The sequence below is a fragment of the Lithobates pipiens genome, unplaced genomic scaffold (genome assembly GCF_037356315.1).
Source record: "Lithobates pipiens isolate NorthernLeopardFrog02 unplaced genomic scaffold, aLitPip1_a1.2 Scaffold_1, whole genome shotgun sequence".
In the NCBI taxonomy this organism is placed as follows: Eukaryota; Metazoa; Chordata; class Amphibia; order Anura; family Ranidae; genus Lithobates; species Lithobates pipiens.
In genome coordinates, this window is record NW_027507685.1 from 80,977,412 (window position 1) to 81,003,331 (window position 25,920).

The window sequence follows — 25,920 nt, forward strand, 5'->3', positions numbered from 1 at the left end:
GAAGAACGGAAGGCAGCGGCGACAGAAGACCGGGCCACCGCCTGTAAAAGAGCTAGAAGAAGGCGCGGTGGCCCGGCAGAAGAACCGAAGAGGGGGACAAGACCCCCGAAGTCGGGAGAAGAGGCCGGCGGCGGGGAGGAAGAAAGCCGGACTCCTCCGCTAGTAAAAGAGCTACACACAGATAGCGGAGGAGTCCGGCGAGAAGACCCCCGAAGACGGAAGACCCCTGGAGCTGTGCAATAAAATATTTTTTCCCCTGTGTTGTGTTTTTTTTTTGTACTTTATTTCACAGGTGAATGGGTAGGGGTACATTGTACCCCATACTCATTCACATAGGGTGGGGGGCCGGTATCCGGGGGCCCCCTTCTTAAAGGGGGCTCCCGGATTCCGATAAGCCCCCCGCCCGCAGACCCCGACAACCAACGGCCAGGGTTGTCGGGAAGAGGCCCTTGTCCTCATCAACATGGGGACAAGGTGCTTTGGGGTGGGGGGGCCGCGCGGCCCCCCCTTCCCCAAGGCACCCCCCCATGTTGAGGGCACGCGGCCTGGTACGGCTCAGGAGGGGGGGCGCGCTCGCTCGCCCCCCTTTCCTGGCCGGCCGGGTAGCGTGCTCGGACAAGGGTCTGGTGTGGACTTTGGGGGAACCCCCACGCCGATTTTTTTCGGCGTTGGGGTTCCCCTTTAAGCTCATTCCAGGCGGCGGAGCCCGCGACGTCTTCTTCGCGGGCCCCGCCTACCTGTACACGCGCTCGAAATGGGCGGACTTTCCGAGCGGGAACAGTCCGCTCATTTCGAAAGTACAGCGGACAGGCCCACACACGGGCGCACTGTTCGCTCAAACACAGTTTCAGCGGACAGTTTTTCGGAATTTCCGAAAGACTTTGTCCGTCCAACTGTCCGCTGAAACTGTCCGCTGAAAGCCCACACACGAGCGGACTGTCCGCCCAAACACTGTTCAGCGGACAAGGTTGGGCGAACAGTCCGCCCGTGTGTACGCGGCCATAGGCACTGCTTAGGCACAATTAACACTTCTAGCTGTTTCCTATAAGATTGCAGATCTTCGCTTTTTAAATACAGGTCCACTTTAATAAAAAAAAAAAAAAACTTCTACATAAACCACGTGTTAATATGTAGCTCTTTTGATGTACATTGTTTTCTAGTTAACTGATCATCACAATTATAAATGGCTCGGGAAAAATGGGTTTATTTTCTAAAGACATTTTTGTTCTCCTTGGTCATCCTCTGCATTGCTGAATCATCACGTCAACTGCAATAAAGCTTTTGTTGCAGTGAGTGGTCATCTACTGGCATCTCATTAGGTTCACTGCTTAGTATAAAGAGTGTCACAACCTTGGAAGATCAATAGAGACCAATACAAAAGAAAAAAAAAAAACACTTGGAACGCCAAATATGCAAGGGCTTTTTTTATTTATTTAATTTTTTTTTTTTACGGGGATCAGTTTAAGGGTCAGACCATATTCTGTCAACAATGAAAATTCTTTTTGGTAGACATTGGAAAGTTAAAACTGAAGTGAATCCATATTGTGCTCCCGGAGAAGTTGCTATAATGTGCAAACATACACAGCACACATGCACATTTTGGACAACTTTCTGTTCTCCTTTAGGAATGTGAGCTTTGCACTCCCTCTTGTCATTGCCACCTTCCCCTGACCTTTCTTCTGCCATTGTCATACAAATACCACATTTTCTAGCACCCAGCTTTTACATATTTCAAGTGTGTACACTTCACACTTAAATTGTTAACAGGAAGGAAAAGATGTTTTTTCGTTTGGCAGAAGAGACTCTACCTACTGTACACCTGCATTAAAAGAGGAATTTTGACGTACCTGTAAATTCCGTATCTTGGCATTCAGTACAGGACAGAGGAATCAATTCATAGAGCATGGGACATTCTCAAGCATAATATTCAAGGGGTGGGTAACAAAGTAGCTAAACAGCTGCAACAGGTCCACAGAAAAACAAAAACAAAAAAAAAAACAAGGGTAAATAGATTCAAACAAACTCGTAATAATAGAAGCACCTCGCTGCTGGAGAAGGGACAGTTGAGATTCAACAGTTGCCATGTAACCAACAAGAGAAACTTGAAATAGAATTCAGGTGGTGGCTCCACTCAACATATAGATGCTAGTAGGACCAGAACCCAACCTCAACAGGAAAATGGGCTCAGGCAGGGAAAGAGGGAACCAGAGGGTAGAAGCCTCATCAAAAAATGGGATCAAAATGATCCAGACGGGTGGAAGCGGAGGGAAGAAAACCCCTTCCAGTGAGAAATGTAAGAGAAAAGGTGCAGGTTTTAAGGGAGCCATAGAAGTCACATCATACACCTTAAAGTGATTATAAAGTCTAAAAAAAAAAAAATAACAAACATGTTATACCTACCTGCTCTGTGCAGTAGAACAGTTTAGATCCTCCTCTTCTCAGGTCCCTCTTCAGTGCTCCTGGCCCCTCCCTCCTGTCGAGTGCCCCCACAGCAAGCTACTTTTGCTTGACATCGCTGGGAGAAAATGGCGCTGCTGCTGTGTCTCAGCCAATCAGGAGAAAGAGTCTCGGACGGCCCAGGGACTCATGGACATCGCTGGACAGGGATGACGATCAGGTAAGTATTAAAGGGTGTTGGGGAGGCTGCTGCACACAGAAGGCATTGAATAGAATGTATTAAGATAAAAAAAAAAAAATTGCCTTTATAACTCCTTTAATCCCAAAAAAACAAAACAAAAAAAACAAGGCATCATATCGTCTGGCAGGGCATGGTGGGGAAAGTACTCAAAGCACAATAACAAGTATGCTGGATTCAAGGAGGAACCCAGCTTCTAAGCTACCCTGTACTCAAGTGGAACAAAAAGGAAAAATTCTAAATACATTTGGTAAAAAGAATTCTTCCAGAGGAAAAGGTATCCTTCCCCTAAGGACACTAGCCTCAAGGAGTGGGTGGAGCTATGTGGGGTACCAGGGGGAGGACCTAGCAAAGCTTTTTTCCAGTGTCTACTCACCTGAAGGTACCGGTATATAACACATGGTCTAGGAATCAGTTCTTACTGGATGTAATACTGTAGGATAAATATGTTATTTTTACATGCACTTTTATCTGTTTAGTCTCTGTCCTTTGGGGTACAGGGCACTGTTCCCTTGGGTTATAGAGATCACAGAGTGGGGTGCTCTGCAGTCAAGCAGAGGAGAACACAGGAAGGGCTCACAATGCAGCTTTGGATTTCAGTGCAGCAAGGGTTAGAATGTCACCCATTTTTTTAACTGCTTTTGGTGTCCTTGTTGGGTGACCAGGGACAGGAAATCTGATAGGGATAGAGACAGGAAAGGAAGCGCGTCATTTTGTAAAGTGGAAATGGGATAAAACATCTGCCAGGAATGTATTACACTCTTGCACTCTCTAATCCTACCTTAAAGACACTGGCATTTATTACATGAGCGAACAGAAGAAAAATCTAAATCAAATTAGTATCGGTGTGTCTACCCTTTGGCTTCAAACCAACATCAATTCTTACACTTGCACAAAGTCAGGGATTTTATAGGATTAGAGTCAGGTGTATGATTAACCAATTATACCAAGCAAGTGTTAATGATCATCAATGTCATATGTAGGTTAAAACAGTCATTAACTGAAACAGAAACAGCTGTGTAGGAGGCATAAAACTGGCCAAACTCTGCCAAAGTGAGGTTGTAGAAGACCACTTCATGCCACAGGTCATATACTATGTCAAGACTGAGCACAACAGCAAGACACAAGGTAATTATACTGCATCATCAAGGTCCCTCCCAGGCAAAGATTTCAAAGCAGACTGGAATTTCAAGCTGTGCTGTTCAAACTCTTTTGAAAAAGCACAAAGAAAGGAGCAACGTTGAGGCCCATAGACACACTGGTCAGCCAAGGAAACAATGCAGCAGATGAAAGACACATCATGCTTACTTCCCTTTGGCATTGGAAGATATTCAGCAGTGTCTTCAGCACAGAACTGGTGGAAACCAATGGGACCTAGGTACATCCATCTACTGTCCATTCTGTCCAGAAGTGGTCTTCATAGAAGAATTCCAGCCAATAAGCCATACCGCAGATGTGGTAACAAGGGTATGTGAATCAACTATGAATGAAAGCATAGGAACTGGGGTGCAGAAAAATGGCAGCAGATGCCCTAGACTGACGAGTCAAAATTTGAACTATCCAGCTGTAGCAGGAGGCAGTTTGTTTGCTGAAGGGCAGGAGAGCGGTACAATAATAAGTGTCTGTAGGCAAGAGTGAAGCATGGTGGAAGTTCCTTGCAAGTTTCTGCAAATGGAGTTGGAGATTTGGTCAGGATCAATGGTGTCCTCAATGCTGAGAAATGCAGGCAGATAATTATCCATGATGCCATAAAATCAGGGAGGCGTGTAAATGGCCCGTTACGTCATGTGACTTCTTCATGATCCCCATGAAGAAGTCACATGACGTAACGCATAGGGAGTGGCCATAGGACGAACCGGAAGTAGAGTAAGACGGGCGGAAGTCGCCATTACACCCTCTTCCTGATTGTGTTTGTTTTTTGCAATTAAAATGTGAGAGTCTTTACTGCTTCTTAATAAATCTACCTGCCGTTTTTTAAACTACTACACTATGGAAGTCTCCTGTTTTTCTCTCTCCCCCTCCTCTCTCTTATTTTGAGCCATACATTGTGGAATAGAAGTGAAGATCCATATTACCTATTCTATAAGCTGGGACTGGCCCTCTAGTGGCGGAATTGCATCACTACATCCCTCCTTTGGATTTCCTGATGGCTATTATTTATGAATGAAATAAGAGAATCCTGGAGTTTGTTTGATTTGCTTATTCACTTCGTTTGAAGGTGAGAGTTCTGGGAGCCTTGAGTAGTGGACATTCTATCATTATTCTATCATTGATCCCTTCTCCATTTTTTATATTTTTATCCGTGCTGTTTTATGGACTATATTTTTCACGGCATTATATGTATGCACATATTTATATTACCGGTAGTTTGAATTTGTGTATTTTATTTGAGTGGCACGATTTGCGCAGGACCCACCCCTCTATATCCATTATTTGATAGTTTGTGTTCACTATTTTGTCCTGCTGCATTTTTTAGTTAGCATTTGCACTGTATATCACTCAGGCTCTTTTTCACAGCATCTGTGTTTCATTAATTCTGATTTTGGATTTTGTTCCACTTTAGTCACTCATTACCACTTAGCGGCACGAAGGCTGACCACTTTCAAAGCATAATGGACTACTATGCATCGCATAGTAGTCCATTATGTGTCACTTACTTGACACAGGAGCCAGCGAAGTCACCGCTGTCCCCTATAGTCCGGCGCATCCATCTTCTCGGTGGGTCTCGCCGCTCCGCCGCTGTCATTCGGTGAAGCCGCAGTGATGTCACTCCCGCGCATGCGCACGGGAGCCACCGCTCGCGGCATATCGCCGTTGATCACAGCACGCTCAGTGCGCCTGCACGCCGCTGTCTACGGCACATGCGCTGTAGACAGCGGTGCCTGTCTTTCGGCAAATATCTCCTAAACCATGTAGGTTTAGGAGATGTTTCTTGGACCCACAGGTAAGCCTTACTCTTACCTGTAGGTCAAAGTGTGTTGTTAGGGTTTACAACCACTTTCAGAACAATTCCTGGCATTGATGGCTTGGCCACACAGCGCCCTGATCAACATCGAGAGATTCCATGAAGAGACAAAAGGATTTGAGGCAGTCTACATCCAAAGATCTGTGGTTAGTTCTCCAAGATATGTGGAACAACCTACCTGCTGAGCTCCTTCAAAAACTGTGTGCAAGTGTACCTAGAACAATTGATGCTGCTTGGAAGGCAAAGGTCACCAAATATGGATTTGGATTTCTCTTCTTTTCATTTACTTTCCATTCTCTTAATTGAAAAATATAAACTATTAACACTTTTTCTGAAAGAATTCTTAATTTACAGCATTTTTTCACAACTGCCTAAGACTTTTGCACAGCACACACACACACACACACACACACACACACACACACACACACACACACACACACACACACACACACACACACACAATATTTTTCATCCCCTTACAAAACACAATTCCTTTTTAGGGATTCTAGAGCTTTTATTACATCTTATGTTTTTGTATGATACAGCATTCACATACATTATGTTTTTCTAGACTTGTTTTCTTGTTTTTGTTAAAAAAAAAAGAGGAGTTTGGGCGCAGCATATGGGCTGTTGTTGCAATCCTGAGCAAATGGAAAATAAATAAATACTACATCATTTTCTGAAAACTACTCAGAGCCTCCACCACCTTCTGGTTCTCCGTCTCCAACTGTTTCATCTAGGGGAAGATAGAGGGTTAAAAGGTTAAATACATATATCATGGATAGTAAAACACATTTTTGGCTGTATTTTTTTTTAGAACTGTGACCAAAACATGTTTTCCACAGCACACATCCTCATATTGTTACTTTTAAAATATTTCATGGATATAAAATATCTTTACTGAATAGATGGCCATCCAGATGAGAGAGCGACCTTGTGAAGAATAAAGTGAACCTGTCATGACAGAAATATACAGGTTGCCCTTCCTGTACTGTTCCTGAAAATTCTGATTGACTGACTGATTTTCTAGCTACAATATTTTCTGAGCTACTGATCTCCAACAAGTAGATCAGAAAAATTAGGTAAAAGTACTTATCGGTATAGGTAGTACTGGAACAAGAGAGGGCCTCCATGACAGTGGGACAACCAGCACTCTCAGAAGAAGCTGTCGGATCAATAGGAGGAGCTGATGCAGGGAGAGTGGAAAACCAAGAGGGAGCAAAAAGAGAAGAATTATGCCCTGTACACACGACCAGTTTTCCCGTCTGAATAAACTCTGAAGGTTTTCCGATGGAATTCCGCTCAAGCTGTCTTGCGTACACACGATCACACCAAAGTAGGGCTGCAACTAAGGATTATTTTCATAATCTATTAGTTGGCCGATTATTGTTTCGATTAATAAGTAAATAACCTTTAAAAAAAAGTGGGTCAAATTGATGTTCATTTTCAACCACAGTGACGGGAAAATTTGGAAATAATAGAAAACTTCTTAGTCAAAGGAATTTTCAGACAGTGTATGTGGTTTTCATTTTAAAAACAGAATGTTAAAAACAAGTGAAAATTTCAAACAAAATTCTTTCATTCAGCGAATGTACAAAGATTTTTCGTCTGAATATTCTCATCTGAAAATTGATCTGTGTGGCCAGCATAAGGCTCGGTACACACCTATACAGTTTGCTTTTGATCTGTTTCTGCAGTGCTTTTTGCTGTGTGTTTTGATTTTTGCGCGCATGATTTTACTGCAATTTGCATTTTTTTGTGCAGATTAAAAAACACAAATTGTTGCAAAAACGCATTACATGCTTTACTGCAGCTTCTCCATTGAAGTGTATTGAACTAATAAAACACCATTTAGTGTTAAAAGTCCCTGACCCTTTCAGATGTGTACGTGTCCCATAGGAAACCATGTAAATGAACTGTAGTGCATTTCTGCAAAAAGCACCATAAAACGCATAGAGGTGAACCAGATCTAAGACGTTTAGTAACATAAATGGGGTTAACAAAAACTAAAATGAGAAGAAGTGGAAGCTTTGAAATGCTGTACTGCCCACTTTACATCAGCATGGCCTCCGTAGTGATGTCACGTCCAGTCCGGTGCCATCTTGCGTTCCATGCTGATTACGGTGGCAAATCGGCTGCTTCCTACAGTCATCCATTCACACAGTCATTGCCTGATGTTGCAAATTCACGATCCAGGGACTGACTACTACCATTACATATCTGCTGGAATCATCCACCCATATGCGAGTTGCCCCTTTAATTAACTAGTATTTGGCGCTTCTCTATTCTCCTCCATATCATAGATGAGAAAGGGAGAGTGAGATGGGTGATTAGGGAAGAGGAGGAAAATGTAATGGGTGAGAAGAAAAGAAAGACATTGCGGGAGACTGAGAAGAGGATAGGAACAAAGAGGGAGCATAAGAGGAGAGAAAGGCAGTGAGAGCAGGATAGGGATGAGGAGAGAGTGAGATTGAGAGAGAGAGAAAAGAGGAAGAACAAAGGAAGTGAGGGAGGAATAGAGGAAAGAGGAAGAGAAGAATAAAGGAGAGGCTACATTATTGGTGGAAGGCTGACAAGGATCCAACAGCTTTAGAACTGAAAACTAGCTCTTCTTTACAGTATCATATAGATCTTGTTGTTCTAACAAATCCTACCATGAGCTGTAACTCACCTTGTCAGCATCTTGTTGCTGTACTGCAGTGGGAACTTTGTTGCGGTAATCGGCTCCAGACACCCGCTCCTGCAGTTTCTCTAGCTGTCGGCTCAGCTCGGTTTTCTTCACTTGCAGCTTAGCCACTTCTTTTTCTACATCAATAAGACCCTGCCAGGAGACACAGGAATCAATATCGCCTTCTGTACCCGAGTGCTTTCCAGCGGCAGTCATTCCGTTTTGTCACTATATTGTCCTGCAGTCACTCACCTTGAGAATAAGGTAGACGGTGGCTTTATCAGATGCAGTGTTCACAGCACTGCCCTCTGGAGCGGGGTCTGCAGGCTGCAGGATTATCAAAGAGCGAGAAGAGGAGAGGACGGTGATGTATGAGGTATAAGCAGCAACCACAGCCCTGGTATCAGCATCCTCACACCGAACGTAACCTAGGAGGACAAAGTGAGAGCGTTAATGGCTTGTGGCAGTACCAAACTGCTCCCAGTAAGAAACTACTATGTAGCCATAGTGGCTCACTTGATTTCTTTGCAGATTAACATGCATTTCTCTGTGCTTGCAGCATTTTTAACCGCTTCAATCCCGGAAGATTTTACCCCCTTCCTGACCAGAGCACTTTTTGCGATTGGGCACTGCATCCCTTTAACTGACGTTACACCCAATTTACCGTATCAATATCAATATCACAGTATTTGATCACCTCTGCTTTTTATTTTTTGCGCTATAAACAAAAAAAGAATGACAATTTTGAAAAAAAAAACGCATTATTTTTTACTTTATGCTATAATAAATATCCCCCTATAAAATCTATCTAAAAAAAAAAAATGTATTCAGTTTAGGCCGATATGTATTCTTCTACATATTTTTGGTAAAAAAAAAAAAGAAAGAAAATTGCAATAAGCGCATATTGATTGGTTTGCGTAAAAAGTTATAGCATCTACAAAATAGGAGATAGTTTTATGCCATTTTTCTTTTCTTTTTTTTTTATTAGTAATGTCGGCGCTCTCTGATTTTTATCAAGACTGCGACTTTATGGCAGACACATCGGACACTATTTTGGGACCATTGTCATTTATACAGCGATCAGTGCTATAAAAATGCACTGATTACTGTGTAAATGACACTGGTCGGGAAGGGATTAACCACTAGGGGCGATGAAGGGGTTAAGTGTGTCCTAGGGAGTAATTCTAACGGTCGAGGGATGGGCTTCAAGTCCCATGACAGCGATCACTGCTGCCGATGTCAGAGAGCAGAGATGACACAAGGCAGAACAGGGAAACGCCTTGTTTACATAGGCACTTCCCCATTCTGCAGCTCCATGACGCGATCGCCGGTAGACCGCGATCACGCTGTACGCGGCGGGCGCTTGCTATCCCCGCCTCTTAAAGGAGACATACAGGTAGGCCCATTTGCCCACCGCTGTTATTTTGCCGAGGTATATAAGCGTGCAGTGGTCGGCAAGTGGTTAAAAAGACAAAACATAAGTGAATGTGATATGTTTTTCTTTTTTGTGCAGACACACGCTTTAAAGCGGTAGTAAACGGTGGCTGTTTTAAAAAACAAACAGATTGGCAAGGCAATTGCATAATGTGCTAGTATGCATCGCATACTAGCACATTATCAAATACTCCCCTTAGAAGGACGCCCTCCAGTGGTGCGCTGTCACCGATGAGTGGGCGAACATCTTCCCTTGGTCTTCCTTCTGGGTTTGCGAGCCCCGGCATTATGACTGGCCTGGAGCTGCGATGACGTCACTTCCGCACATGTGTGCAGGAGCCCTCTGTTCCAGCACGAAGCTCTAAAGGTTTGGCGCGGTATGCCGGACCTTCAGAGCGCATGCGCCTGCGACATCACTGGCTGCATCCAGTGTGAATATCTCTCCTAAGTGGTGCATGTTTAGGAGATATTCATTTTGTTTTATCATAGGCTTAACTGTAGGTAAAAAAAAATAAAAAATCTGAAAGGGGTCTTTACTACCACTTTAAGGCCAACCCAAGATGGTCCATGACAAAAATGTGGCCACTGAAACCTTGTCAGCCAGTATTATATCACCAGGGGCTCACTCAGTTTAGCTCAAGATACAGCACAACAAAAATACTACAGCCTCCTAGCACCAGGGTCCTAGCTTAAATGTTCACCACAGCTATTGTCAAATCTAAATACTTTTAACAAGTTTTTGTCCATTTTCCTTTTGAGCTCAAAGATATGATAGGTTAAACTGGACTTTCTGTGTGCCAGGGACTTTGGTTGCGACATTAAAACATAACCTTCTCTCTCTCCCTCAGGGACTAATAGGAATTAGTCTATGCACTCTGAATAGCAATACTGTTAAATATGATCAATAAAAGACCAGTTCACTTCAGGATAACCAAAAGAACAGCAGCTGATGATACCCAATTATCCTTGCATATTATCGTTTATGGCCTGTTTAAATACAATTACAGTGCCAATAACTATTGTACAAATACATCGATTCCAAAGTCTGAGTATCATAAAAGCTGTCTTGGCCACTCAACAGAAAGACTGTCCTATACAATAAAACATCGTGTTCAAAGTCCTGGGAAAAAAGAGGAAGGAGGGCCCCAATTACTAAAGGAAATGCAATAAACATTTTAAACAAATAACATTGCTCCTATCAAGCGATAGTAACCTGCCCTGGTATGGTTCAGACAGGGATAGTACTGGCATGGAAGATACAAGGGAGTCATAAATTACAACTTTTAGCTAGTCAGCAAAAAAAAAAAATTATTATAATAATAAAAATAAAAAAAGATGATATTTTTATTTATTTTTTAGAATTAAATACACTTATAGAGATTCTTATTTTTAATCCACTTATGACATCTCTGTACTTATGTACCCCAAATGTTCACACCCTCTCTAGAAATTACAGAGAATGTTATTGTATAGTATGGAAAATGCAACAGACAGCATGTCTTTGGTGTGTGAGAGGAAACCGGAGTACCTGGAGGAAACCCACGCAGGCACTGTGCCGCCCCACTGTGATCAGTTCTCTAGCTTTGTTGGGATCTCCTCCTCCTTGTCCCAACACCTCTCCTGCACAACCTTTCACTGGAAAGCTCAGTGTGCTGTTGTTTCTCCTCCACCTAGCTCTTATGCAGCTGAGAACAGAGGGAATGTGATCACTTCTTAAAAAAAGGGATTTGTAATGTTTTTTATATCTATACATAAATGTTTTGCTTTTCATTTTATATTTTAAATTGAATGGGTTGTTTTACAAGATGACTGTTTACAATCACGTTAAAAAGGTAGAGACACTCTAAATTCGGATATTAGGAAAGGAACAGAACAAGGAACTTTGGTCATTTCAACACAGGAACTTCAGAGACACGCAAAAGGCATGCAGGAGACAGCACCCACCATGGTCCAACTTAAATATCTTAGATGTTACTCTTGGTAGGAATGATTTAAAGCTGACAGCTGGCAAATACAGGAATACAGTATATACAAGATACAAATTAAGGCAGTTCTGCAGTGCTTAATAAATCATTATATGTATTTCCTGTTAATACAATTGAAATCCCCAATATACCAGCAGTCAGACGTAGTCAGAAGACAGGACTGGAAGCAAATAAGGTGTGCTACACACAAAATGTGATAGCAAGGAGCATGCTGATAGGAGCAGACAACAGAGTGAGCATAGAAATTGCCTAATCAGTCCTATAGCTTGTTTACTGTTCAATTAACAGGATGGGTAGATAGAGGACAATATTGTGTTCTTTCTACTATCCTAAGTCTGGTTAATGCCAGCCCTGTGCATTCCTTAATCATCACAATTCTGTATTATAAGAATAATAATAATAATAATAATAATAATAATAATGTGTGGTGAACATGGACAGCAATTGTTTTTTGATTGCCCTTGTGTTGAACCTGCTTTGATCAATGCAGATCAACACAGCTCAAAGTACCTTGTTGTGAACAAACACTTAACCACATGCCGACCGCAACAGGTTTATATACGTTGTGATTTGCAAATGATTTACTGGGATTATGGATGAAGATATCAGCCATAACCCCAGTATCGTTTTTGGCAACCCGCAGCTGGCTTTCTTATGAAACCGTTACGAGATGCTCAGGAGCCGCTGGAGCACTTTCCGAAGTGGTGGTGTTTCTTAGGTTTACTGCTTCTACCGGTTCAACCGAGAAACGATCAGACGGTGTCGTGTTCCCATAGGCGATTTTTAAATTTTTTTCAATCTTTTGTTTTTAAAGGTAAAGGAGAGATTTGGGGTCTTTTTTAACCCAGATAAACAGGACCTGTCATCCTTATTTCTATTACAAGGGATGTTTACATTCCTTGTAATAGGAATAAAAGTAATAAAAAAAAGCAAAAAAAAAGCAAATGCATACGCAAAGTCACGCACGCATATGTAAATGGTAGTCACACCACACATGGGAGGTATTTCCACAAACATTTGCAATAATTCTAGCACTAGACCTCTTCTGTAACTCTAAACAGGTAACCTGTAAAAGCATTTGGAGATTTTTTGGTACTGTAGTTTGTCACCATTCCATGAGCGTGCGCAATTTTAAAGCATGACATGTTAGGTATCTATTTACTCGGCGTAACATCATCTTTCACATTATACAACAAATTGGGGTAAAAAGTGCTTTTTTTTTTTTATTCATTAACCACTTTCAGACCGGACCATTTTGCTGGTCAAAGACCAGACCACTTTTTGCGATTCGGCACTGCGTCGCTTTAACTGACAATTGCGTGGTCGTGTGACGTGGCTCCCAAACAAAATTGACGTCCTTTTTTTCCCACAAATAGAGCTTTCTTTTGGTGGTATTTGATCACCCCTGCGGTTTTTATTTTTTGCGCTATAAACAAAAATAGAGCGACAATTTTGAAAAAAACGCATTATTTTTTACTTTTTGTTATAATAAATATCCCCCAAAATTATATAAAAAAAACATTTTTTTACCCTCAGTTTAGGCCGATACGTATTCTTCGGCCGCGTACACACGGGCGGACTGTTCGTCCAACTTTGTCCGCTGAACAGTGTTTGGGCGGACAGTCCGCTCGTGTGTGGGCTTTCAGCGGACAGTTTCAGCGGACAGTTTGACGGACAAGGTTTTTCGGAAATTCCGTAAAACTGTCCGCTGAAACCTTGTTTCAGCGAACAGTCCGCTCGTGTGTAGGCTTGTTCGTCAAACAAAGTTGCGCGCATGCTCAGAAAGGATTTTCACGGCGAAAGCTATAATGCAGTGTATAGGACGTCGTATTTTTCGTCCCGTCGTACGTGCCGTTCACGTCATCGCGCACGGTTTCAGCAAACTGTTCGTCCGTCGTGTGTGGCCATGTCCGTCCATGCTAAGTTTGAGCGGACTGTTTGCCGAAACTGTTGGACGGACAAAGTTGGGCGAACAGTCCGCGCGTGTGTACGCGGCCTTCTACATATTTTTGGTAAAAAAAAAAATCGCAATAAGCGATTATTGATTGGTTTGCGCAAAAGTTATAGCATTTACAAAATTGCCATTTTATTCCCTAGGGTTTCTGCTAAAAAGTGAATAATGTTTGGGGGTTATAAGTAATTTTCTAGTAAAAATACTGATTTAAGCTTTGAAACAAAAAGTGCCAACAAAATCCTGGTCTTAAGGTGGTTAAAAATAAAAAAAATTTGCATTGCAATGACTTGCAGAACAAGTCCACAATGCATGTCAGTGCATATGTGTTATCTGTGTACCAGACAATAACATATCAATCACACCATCTAGTGGTCTCCTCCTCAGAAAAATGCAACTTTTGGACCTGAAATCTATTCCAGGTGACATTTCTGTATTTATTTACCTTGTACAGTTCTCATTATTATGTCTCTGAATACTTACAGTCTGCTTTTGTCTTGGTGAGATTATAGTCAGCCCGCAGAGACCGGATGGATTTCACTATAAGCAGTGCAAGATCCATCTTCCTCTCAGTTTCTTCATGTCGCCAGCGGAACTGCAAGCAGAAAATACACAAAACAGAAAGGAATAATTACAGTTAAAGGTGATTCCGGACATCATGTGTTGCTGTGTAATAACTGTCTTTGACAAATCACAGCTACGGTAGGTGTTTGTTACCCATATTTGTCATGGGTAACAGATACATGTCTGTCCCACAAACCCCACTCTTTACCCTGATATTTTAGAGACATAACCTATTATATGTACGTTCTTATAATGCTTCCTCACTCAATAGGCCTTGTGCAAGTGGAACTAAACTGTATCCGAGCAACACAAAGCAACTTTTCTTTTTTTTTTTTACATTTAAAGCAAAAACTCACTTTTCCATTAATTTCTCTATGCTTTATTTTGTGAGAAAACACCCCCTTAGCAGTTCTAGCCATCTTCAGTAAGGTCAGATGATTCATGTAGCATTTACTTCCTGAAATCCATCTGCCCTTACCTCAGGCATGCAGGCAGAAGGATGTGCTTAGCTATGAATGCCTCTCCTCCCATCCTCCAGATGAAAGAAAAAGAAAAAATCCCTTGAAGACTCCTGGGATATACATCAATATTTTGGTCTAGGCCAAAAAAATAATAATATTATAAAACACCTTCCTACCTATTTAATAATTCTAGCAGCAGAAGAATTAAACAAGTTAATGTTGATTGAGAGAGCTCAGTTCCACTTTAACTTGCTGCAGACTTTGCCTGTCTTAGGGACCTTTCACACGGGGTGGATCAGTGCTGATCCACCCCATGGATATCCGCTTGCTCAGCGGAGATTGCCGGCGCGATCTCCGCTGAGCAGCAATATGACAGGTCTGTCTCTGCACACTGTGCAGGGACGGACCTGTCATATTGCTGCTCTCCCCTATGGGAGATCGGGTGACGTTGGACCGCAGTGTCCGTCGTCACCTGATCCAATCCGATGACAGATAGAAAAATAGCTTTTTCCTCCGTCACACTTTTTCGGATCAGAGCGGGTCGGATGTCAGCGAACTTGTCACCGCTGACATCCGACGCTCCATAGACCTCTATGGAGCATCCGTTCAGGTCCGCCTGAAAAACTGACAGGCGGACCTGAACGGATCGTCCGTGTGAAAGGGGCCTTAGGCCATTTGTTTTCTTTTTACCTGTGCGGATATTCAGCAGTTGTGTGGATTCCTCCCTATCAGATGTAGTATAGGTAGGATACAAATAAGAGGACACTTTCACTTTCAATAGAACCCTTCCAACAAGCGTATACAAAAAAAATAAAATAAAAAAGTGTGTCTACACTTAATGGAGGAGTGTAAAACTATCCATTAGTGTTCTTTCATGTATTCAACAGTACTTGTATTCCATTAAGACAGTTTAGTATCTCCAGTCTGCTCATTGGACGATGAATCAGTATCATTACACAGGTGGGCAACAAAAAGGGAGTGTACACATAAAAAAGACATCACAAATCTTTCTTGCAATCAACCAAATCCATACCTTTTTTTAAACGAACACGTTCCAAACTTAAATTCTTCTTGATTGCAACAGGCATTTCCTGTCTTAAACAGACAAATATACAAAGTATACTAATGATGATACTTAGTAGTGCCTACCTCAGTGGTCTCAGGATAAGGAGCTACAGAGATGCTTGGGAACTGCTCAGAGGATCTTCGGGGGAGGCGCTGGTAAAGCTCTTCTGTAAGGAAAGGCATGATGGGGGAAAGGAGACGGAGACCAGCATCCAGACAAGTGTACAGCGTATTCTGTGCTACAGCAATGGCAATTTCATCAGAGCCAGCAAACACAGGCTTCAAACACTCCTTAAAAAAAAAAAGAGAAGGTCAATGTGAGGCAAGAAATAGATAAATAATAATAAAATTGTGAACTTGGTTGAAGAATGAAAGTCACAAAACAATACTAAACCCGACACACAGAGAGAGAGATTTTTAAATCACTAAGAGCCACACTGCCTGTATGCCAACCCCAAACATTACCAGCTTTGCCATGCCATAGCAAGCCCCTTTATACAGATCTTAATATTTCAAATTGTTTCACATTCCCATATAACTGAAGCCTGTGGACTCCATAATTGTGTTCTGTTGCACTTAGTGTAGTACGAAAGAAAATTGGCATGAATGAGACAGAAGACTAAAAGGAATGAATAGTATTTTCAAATGGTTTTAGATGCATGGGTTTAAACCCGATTATTGTTTTGTTTTTTTAAATGTTGCTTCTATATATAGTTCACAATTTTATATACACATGGGTGCATCCATAATTATTCAATACATACTTCTGGCTTTTCTTCCTGCTTTGCAGTACACACAATGGCTGTGTTTTACTGCTCCTTTTCACAATGCAAGTACAAAGCCGGCCACAGATAGATCAAAATTCAGCCACTTCAGTAGGGACCGTCTGAATTTCGATCAATTGATGGGCACAGTGGTTGACCAAAAGTCAAACTATCAATGAATGTCTGTTCAACCACCCTCTTAGAAAAAAATCAGCTTGATCAGAACTGCAGGCTATAGACATTTCCCCTTGTATACGTGCAGCTGCAGGATGGAGAATGTGTCCGCCGCTAATGATTGGCAGTTGGCTTTGATCAGTTCCTGGAGGTACAGGCAAGTTTTGGACACAGGACCACAAAAGTATCAGTGTGACATCTAATACTACTTTCAGGAAAAAAACTGCAACATCATCTCATGTTAAAACTAAACTAAAGATAAACTAAAAACAACTGCAGTTAGTGCTCTTTGTGAATATTCCAAAAAATTATGCACAGCTGCACTCAAAACACCAAAAGTACACAAAGTATGTCTCCATATTGTGGCGCTGTACCTTAAACAACCCCTATGTGCTATACTTTTCCTGTAGCCCTTTCTCTGCCAGGTCCATCTGTCGTACGGAATGACGGGGGGGGGGGGGGGGGGTGTTTACACACGCTTCCAGTGGCCGCAGCCACCAAGAGTCTAGTGTGTGTAAATCTGATATGCCAGCTAACAGGTGAAAGCGATCCAGTGGCTGAGTAGCCTTCCAAACCCTCCCCATTAATTGCCATAACCCCACATATATTCGCTCTCCTTCCCTTCCTGGAAGCGGCATGTAAAACATCACTTCTTTCCCTTTAGTTTCCCTTGCCTTTATGGCGGGGGAAGAAGCGAATGCAGTGTAATCTGCACTCTATTATATTCACTGGAGGACAGGTGGGACATCTGAGGTCTTTTAGATCTATGGTCTATGTCTCATTAAAGAGAACCTGTCACCAAAAAAATCACCACATGGGGGTTGTGAAGCTCCTGCACACACTGCTGGCAGCTCTCTGCCTATACCTCTGAATGGGCAGACAATTGCTGAGCTGCAGGTAGTGTGAATGAAGAACCAGCATGCCGATCAGCATGTTCGAAGTCCAATTTAACAAGTCTGTCATCCACTGAAACAGGTTCTCTGTGAATGAATGATGCAGCTGTGCGGGCGAAGCCCCGCACTGCCATGCCGATTTTAAAATGATAAAATGGGTACAGTCGCTGTCACAGTGGGGATGGGTGGGGGGGATGTGCCGCATAGTAACATGTTACACTCTAAATACGGGTGTAACATGTTTCTAAAAGGTGAACCTTTCTGATAAAAAAAAAAAAAACGTGAAACTAGCCTTTAATTTGCATAGCTTGTCCCTATTCACTAAAGGGACAAGCAACATTTTGTTCAGGTCACAATCCATGCCTCACCATCAAAAACATGGAAGTGCAAATGTGATGAAACTGCATGCTGAGCTCTATGTTAATTGCTCTGCCTGCTTGTGTCTGATCTAATTAGCTCTCACCTGAACAGTAAAGGATGAGCTCCGGCATGTTTGCATACCCCACATGCAGAGCTCACCAGGAAGTTGGCACTGCCCTGATTACAGGCAGAGACACATTTCCGATCTCTGCAGCCTCGCATCGGGGCAATGTCTCACTGCCTGTGATTAGCGCAGCGCAGTGCCGACTTCCTGGCAGGATCTGCATGTGGGGTGTGCAAACATGCCGAAGCTCATCCTTACTGAACAGTACTAACCTCAGAGGCCCAGGAATTGTGGGATATGCAGTTTCTTTGCATGAAGTGCCAGGTCTTAAGCTACATATCACGATCATGCATTAATCTGTGCAGAGCGATCATCAAGAAAAAGAAGCAGCTGGCAACTCCATAATATCAAGCTTATTTATTGTAAAGCCTTCATAGTGAGTACAGTCAGCGGCAGGTGCGTTTTGGTGATAAGCCTTGGTGTGCTGTGAACAAGGTTTATAGACAGTACTCACTATGAAGGCTTTACAATAAATGCGCTTAATGTTATGAAGTTTCCGGCGTGTGGTGTGTGGGAGGACACGTTAGCATGGATACCCTGACTGCAACTTCCAAAAGTAACACTTTGTTTCCCACTGCTCTGAGCCATACAACCTCTTTCGATTACATTAATCTGTGCTGAGCCTTGCCACATGCCTCATGTTTGAACAGAAAACGACATTTCAGATGCCAGAATGTAAAGATTTACTAGGATGAGCGCACAGGCCAACAAACTACACAATGAAACTACAGCACGTCGTATGCAGGTGAAAAACACAAGGTGCAGGTAGGAAGGTTTATAATGCCTTTAAGCCCTGGTTCACATTGGAGCGATTTGACATGTCAAATCGCATACCAAATCGGTGGCAGCTGCCAGCAAGTATTAAAGTAATTTCTGTACTACTTTTGATGACTTCGGGGTGCGATTTCCGTATGTATCTGTGCAGCAGCCCGCACAGATGTATCTGAAATCTCCCCCGAAGTCGGGACTGACATGCGGGAATGAAATCGTGCGAGTTCAGCTGAACTCGCACAATTTCATTCCAGCTGTCAGTGTGAACCTAGGCTAAAGATTACAAAATAATTGATAGAGGAGATACTGCTGCAAAGAAGACCTCAAATATTCTCAAAAGCAAGAAAAAAGAAATTAAATTTCTTACCAGGTACACGTCACAGAGCTCATACAGCCAGAAGTTGTATATTGCTGTGGTAATTCCTGGGAAGTCGTAATACTGGAAACCTGTGCTACACAGATCAACCGCCAGACTGAGACGACTTAGGATCCAAAGATCAGCCAAACTTTCTTGTCCAGTGGGCTAAAAACATATAAAAATTCAATATAATTCCCTACATGCATTGCACAAAGACACTTCATTTAAAAGAGAACATTCTAGAAATGAATTAACTCAGGGTTTTACAATGCTCAGTCACACATTACCATCAAGATGTGTCCACAGGAGCTTCATAGATACATAAATAGTTTACACTGTGACAGCTGTGAGCGCACCAAAGTCTCTCCTTCCTTTCTCTGAGACTTGTGGGCATATTTCCTTCTTGGCCATTCACATCCCACTCAAATGTGTCACTAATATTTCTAGTCACAATTAACTATTGTCCACAATCCCTAGAGTGTGCTTATTTTCTTTTTTATTTCTGGGAATAATCTCCAGTTAGAATACATTCACGTTAGTGGCAAAAGCACAGCTCTAGGGGTGGCAGTGATTTAAACTGCAGCACAGAAATGTCTTTATGTAGCAGCTACATCTAGTGCTCCTTTAGATACTAGCCACCAGCTCCGCACATGTTCCTCACTTTGGGGAACTTGAGTTTGCCAGATGTTTTTAAAGAGAAATTGGCAGCACCCCTCTCTCAGCTACCTGGCTGGCTGTCAGCTAAGAGATCCATCACAAAAACACTAAAGAGTCCTGTCATCTGTGCCGCAGTGAGAAGAGTCATGCAACTGGCTCAAGAAACACTCAAGCTAGAAGTAAAGGAGGACCCTAAAGCGGAATTTTAAAATATCCCAAGCCTGGCACAGCTCTGCTCTATCAGCTGATAGCAGGTAATAGCATGCTATCAGCTGACTCTGTCACATGAGTACAATAGTAAATGTAAAAAAAAAAAAAAGATTTAGCCATACCTTATTTTTAAATAATGCCAGTATAATTACCAAAATTCTGTACAGATGCATCTCAAAAAAAATAGAATATCAAAAAGTTAATTTATTTTGGTAATTCAATTCCAAAAGTGAAAAACTCATATAGATTTATTACACACAGGTTGGATATTTTTGAAGCATTTCTTTATTTTAATTTTGATGATAGTGAAAACCCCAAATTCAGTATCTCAGAAAATTTGATTATTACATAAGACCAATAAAAAAGGGGGTTTTTATACAGAAATTGGCAGTGTGGGCAGGTGCCAAGTCTTGCTGGAAAATGAAATCAGCATCTCCATAAAGCTGGTCAGCAGAGAGAAGCATGAAGTGATCTAGAATTTCCTGGTAGAGGGCGGTGCTAAATTTGAACTTGATAAAACATAGTGGACCAACACCAGCAGGTGACATGGCTCCCCAAATCATCACCGACTGTGGAAACTTCACACTGGACCTGATGCAACTTGGATTCTGTGCCTCTCCACTGTTCCTCCAGACTCTGAGACCTCGATTTCCAAATGAATTGCAAAAATAGGATTTTTTGTACTCACCGTAAAATCCTTTTCTATGCAATTCACCGACCAACACAGCTCCTCTCTGTAACAAAATGGGTTGTCAGCCCTAACACTGGAGATTACTAGGCAAAGTTGTAACACAACACTTCAGAACTTTTAGTTCCACCCAGGGGGCGGTCCCCAGGCTACAACCCCCACAGCTGGCCCTAGCAGACTCAGTACGTCAACAAGCAGTATAATGTAAAGAGAAAAAGGAGGGGCGGGTGCTGTGTTGGTCGGTGAATTACAGAGAAAAGGATTTTACGGTGAGTAGAAAAAAAATCCTATTTTCTCTTATCTTCATTGACCGACACAGCTCCTCTCTGTACAAAATGGGATGTCCCCAAGCAGTACCAAACGAGGGGTGGCAAAAAACAGCATAAAAACTTCATCCACCATGGCAAGTGGGAACTAGCGAAACTAAACCTACAAAAAAAAACAACAGTGTGTGGAAAAACACCACCATCTAACCCGGTATCCTCAACAGGAGTGATCCCCAAGACTGCAACATTGCGTAAGTAATGCAACAGTGTATAAACACAACAGTACTGTGTTTTTATCGAAAAAGCAGGAAAAACAAAGCTTGCATATCCAATTGCAACTACACGGCCGCCTGCAAAACTTTGCGGCCAAAACAGGCATCAGATGATGCACAGACGTCTACCTTGTAGAACTTGGTAAACATATGGACAGATGACCAGGTCGCTGCCTTACACACCTGAGCGACCAACGCTTGGTGTCGGAAGGCCCAAGACGTTCTGATTGCCCATGTAGAGTGGCCCGTGACTGGAAAGGGGGGCACCTGTCACTTCAAGGCGTAGGCTTGTACTACAATCTGTCTGATCCACCTGGAAATGGTGGCCGACGAGAACGCCATACCCTTCTTTGAACCAGCCACCAAAAACAAACAGTGAGTCTGACTTCCGAAAGGGAGCCATGGCAGACAAATACACCTTCAGAGCCCTAACCACATCGAGAGTGTGAAGGGCCACCTCTTTGGGGTGCTTCGGCTTAGGACACAACCATGGTAATACAATGTCCTCATTGATATGAAAAACCAAGACCACCTTCGGTAGAAAAGATGGTTGCGGACACACCACCTTATCCCTGTTGATGACCAGATAGGACGACTTGCAAGACAAGGCCGCCAATTCCCAAACACTCCTGGCCACTAGAAAGACCACTTTCTGGGAAAGAGTCAACAGAGGAATCTCCCTGGTATTTTCAAATGGCGGTTTTGGAAGCGCCGACAACACCAGGTTCAAATCCCATGGGGGTAACGGTGGGCGCACCGGAGGAACTACATGTCGTACCCCCTGAACGAAGGTACCCATTAAGGAGTGCTATGCTAGGGGTCATTGAAAAAAAGAAAGCCAAGGCTGAGATCTGCCCCTTAATGGTGCTCAATGCCAATCTCTGGTCTACTTCTCGCTGGAGAAACAGCAGGATCCTTGCTATGGAAAAGGAACGCGGATGCCAACCATCCTACCTTCTAGGAAGATATACCATCGTACCTTCCTCGAAGATTTCCGTGCCCTCAACATAGTTGGAATCACCGAGTCCGACAGACCCCGGTTCCTGAACACCTGGCTCTCAACAACCATGCCGTTAAAGCCAGCAATGGTAAAGCAGGATGAAAAATTGGACCTTGAGACAGAAGGTCCTCTCGCAACAGCAGTCGCCAGGGAGCATCTGCCACCAGACGCACCAGATATGCGTACCAGGGACGCTGAGGCCAATCTGGGGCATCCAGTATCACTGGGATCCCCTTGGCTTCCACTCTGTGAAGCAGACATGGCAACAATTTCAGTGGAGGAAAGGCGTAGATCAGCTGATACTGATCCCACGGGGCCACCGGCGCGTCTGATGCGTCTGCCCACGGATCTCTTGTCCTGGATACAAATCTCGGCACCTTCCGATTGAGACGGGAGGCCAATAGATCCACATCTGGAGTTCCCCACTTCAGGCACAACAGCCTGAATGTCTCCGGATGCAATGCCCATTCTCCTGGGTCCAGCATATGTCGACTCAGATAGTCTGCCTGCCAGTTTTCCACTCCCGGGATGTAAATGGCCGACAGGGCCGGAACCTGTCGCTCTGCCCACCGAAGTATGTGAGGGACCTCCCGAGCAGTGGCTGCACTTCTTGTTCCCCCCTGGTGATTTATGTATGCCACCGCCGTGGCATTATCGGACTGAATCCTGATCGGAATACCTTGAAGACTCACCGATCACGTATGGAGACACAGCCTGATCGCTCTCAATTTGAGCAGATTGATCGGCAACTCGGATTCTACTGTCGAGCAGAGGCCCTGAGTCGACTGAACCCCCATCACTCCACCCCAGCCCGATAGATTGGCGTCCACCGTCCACTTCAGAGGAAGGAACGATTTTCCTGGAGTCCAACAGCAAACCTAGGTACTCCAGACGCTGGGTCAGTCATCTGACAAGACAGAGCAGGGGTCACCGGCCTCAGCAGGACCAGAGTCTGCGTCAGAGCTCTCCCCAGGGGGGGCAGGGGCCGCTTCTTAGCACCTTTCTTCCCACGTACCGCCTCTATCTTGGCAAAAAACAAATTGAGGACCGCCATAAGGGTGTCCCCTAGGGACCATGAAGTCCGCAGGTGACCCTGTTGCAATTGCCTGGATTTCGGGGGAAGAAACACCAGTTTCTGAAGCCATGCTGACCCTACCCTGTCTGCCACCCAAAGGGGACTTAGGACAGGGACAGTCCTACCCTCCTGCTGCCGCTGACTGAGGGGCTCTAACCACCCTGAGCAGTTCCACGCTGTATTACAGCAGTGCCTGTCGATTTCCCAGCGCTCCCAGATGCAGAGATAGCATGTGTCGTTGGCTGGCCGGTCGCACGATAGGTGAACGTGTCCAGAATCACAGGATAAACCTCCCAGCACTCTGTGATGACCAAACAGGAAGCTGAGGGCACAGGGGCTGCTGCTAGAGCACAAAAAACGTGGTCCAGCTACAAGAAAATGGCCGCCAGTGTTCTAATAGAGAATCGCTAGGAAAATGGCCGCTTGAAGCCAGAAGCATGTCTGACCCTTGCCCACACTTAAAATGGCCACCAATCAGCACCATGAGAGGCATCGAAAAATCATGTGGCAGACACAGCGCTGCACCTACACAGGCGCAGACCACACAGGCATCCAGCAGGACTAAGCTGCAGAACCCAGGCACCCCAGTACAGATGAACCCCCATGGGAGAGCCCAGGGCACACACGCACTGCTCAGCATCATGGAGTTAGGGACCAGGGAGAGGAGTTAGGGACCAGGGAGAGGAGAGAGGGGGGTGAGGGGGGCCCGCCAATCGACCTCCCAGGGAATGCCCAGCTGCTCCACCCTGCAGAGACAGGGAGAGCTGTACTTACCAGTCCTAAAGAGCTGGGGGACATTCCATAGTAGTCAACTCCTGATCAGTACAGGGAAGACTACTGGCCCGGCATACTGTGACGCAGACATCAGTAGCCCGGTCATATGTATGCCCCGGAGCATAAAGCTCACCGACCACCTCTGGAGCTGAGGTATGTCTTGGCCTGCCAAGCCGTAGCTGCGACCTGCACACGCTCGATGGGCGGACTGGGGAGACTACAAGGATAAGTGAACCAGCCTGTCACCCAGCCGGCTGTTGATAGAAGATCACAGGATCATTCATCTTGCGCAAAAAGCCAAGCTTCTGCATCAAAAAAACACAGACCTATGGGCCCGCCGGGTTCCTAGGTGCATCTCTTTCACTAGGCAAAATAAAAGTCCGCTAGGGCAGGCTGTGGGGGTTGTAGCCTACGGACCTCCCCCTAGGCAAAACTAAAAGTTCTGAAGTGTTGTGTTACAGCCTTTCCTAGTAATCTCCAGTGATAGGGCTGACAACCCGTTTTGTTACAGAGAGGAGCTGTGACAGTCGGTGAATATAAGAGAAATTAACTTTCATCCGAAAAGAGAACTTTGGACCACTGCACATCAGTCCAATCCTTTTCCTCCTTATCCCAGGTAAGACGCTTCTAACGTCTCTGGCTAAGGACACAAGGAATGCAACAGTTGTGGCCCATGTCCTCAATAAATCTGTGTGTGGTGGCTCTGACACCAGCCATAGTCCACTACTTGTGAATCTCTCCAAAAAGATTGAATAGCCTTTGCTTCACAATCCTCTCAAGGCTGCGGTTATCCCTGTTGCTTGTGCATCTTTTTTTACCATACTTTTTCCTTCCACTCAATTTCCATTTATATGCTTGGATACAGCACTCTGTGAACATCCATCTTCTTTTGTGACTTACCCTCTTGTGGAGGGTGTCAATGACTATCTTCTGGACAACTGTCAAGTCAACAGTCTTCCCCATAATTGTGTAACCTACCAAACCAGACAGAGACCATTTAAAGGCTCAGGAAACCTTTACAGGCGTTTTGAGTTAATTAGCTGATTAGACTGTGGCACTATGGGCTTAATTTACTAAAGGCAAATCCACTCTGCACTTGGAAGTGCTGTCGCTGTAAATCTGAGTCAAGATCTGAAATTAGGAGAAGCTCGTCTGATTTTATCATCCAACCATGTACAAGCAAAAATTATGTTTATTTATTTTCCTTGCATGTCCCCCTCAGAACTACAGCGACTGCACTTCCAAGTGCACTTGTAGTGCAAAGTGGATTTGCCTTTAGTAAATAAACCTCCATGAGTCTACAATATTGAACTTTTTCACAAATTTTCTGAGATACTGAATTTTGGGTTTTCACTAGGTGCAAGCCATAATCTAAATTAAAAGAAAGAAATGATTGAAATATATCACTCTGTGTGTAATCAATCTATATAAAGATACAAATTGATATGATATTGAAATTTTTGGAGATCCACCCGTATCTGTATTTAAGGGGTTCTAAAAGGTAAACATTTTTTCACCTTAATGCATTCTATGCATTAAGGTAAAAAAACATCTGACAGTGCCGGTTCCCCCAGCCCCCCCCCCGTTTTACTTACTTGACCCCTCGAAAGTCCCGCACTCGCCTCCGACATCCTCTTCACCACTCAGCCTGGCTGTTGATTGGCTAGAGTGGATGGATTGAAAGCAGCGCAGCCATTGGCTCGCTCTGCTGTCAATCACATCCAATGACGGGGCAAGCCGGGGGGCAGGGGCCGAGTGATACAGTGAGCGGCCACAGCCGCCAGCTGTATCTCAGGAGCACGC

General features: G+C 43.8%; 1 protein-coding gene across 3 annotated transcripts in view; it reads right to left on the minus strand.

Annotated features, from left to right (window-relative positions):
* Positions 1-6,096: 6,096 nt before the first annotated feature.
* Positions 6,097-25,920, minus strand: part of VARS1 (valyl-tRNA synthetase 1) — a 153,035-nt gene continuing 133,211 nt past the window's right edge. For all 3 annotated transcript variants that reach the window (XM_077461145.1, XM_077461083.1, XM_077461227.1), the window contains exons 26-31: positions 19,185-19,340; positions 15,816-16,022; positions 14,125-14,236; positions 8,524-8,699; positions 8,275-8,424; positions 6,097-6,339 (exon numbers count right to left, since the gene is read on the minus strand). In XM_077461145.1, coding sequence (XP_077317271.1) covers positions 6,271-6,339; positions 8,275-8,424; positions 8,524-8,699; positions 14,125-14,236; positions 15,816-16,022; positions 19,185-19,340 — 870 coding nt within the window. In that variant the 3' untranslated portion in view covers positions 6,097-6,270. The remainder of the gene's footprint in view (positions 6,340-8,274; positions 8,425-8,523; positions 8,700-14,124; positions 14,237-15,815; positions 16,023-19,184; positions 19,341-25,920) is intronic.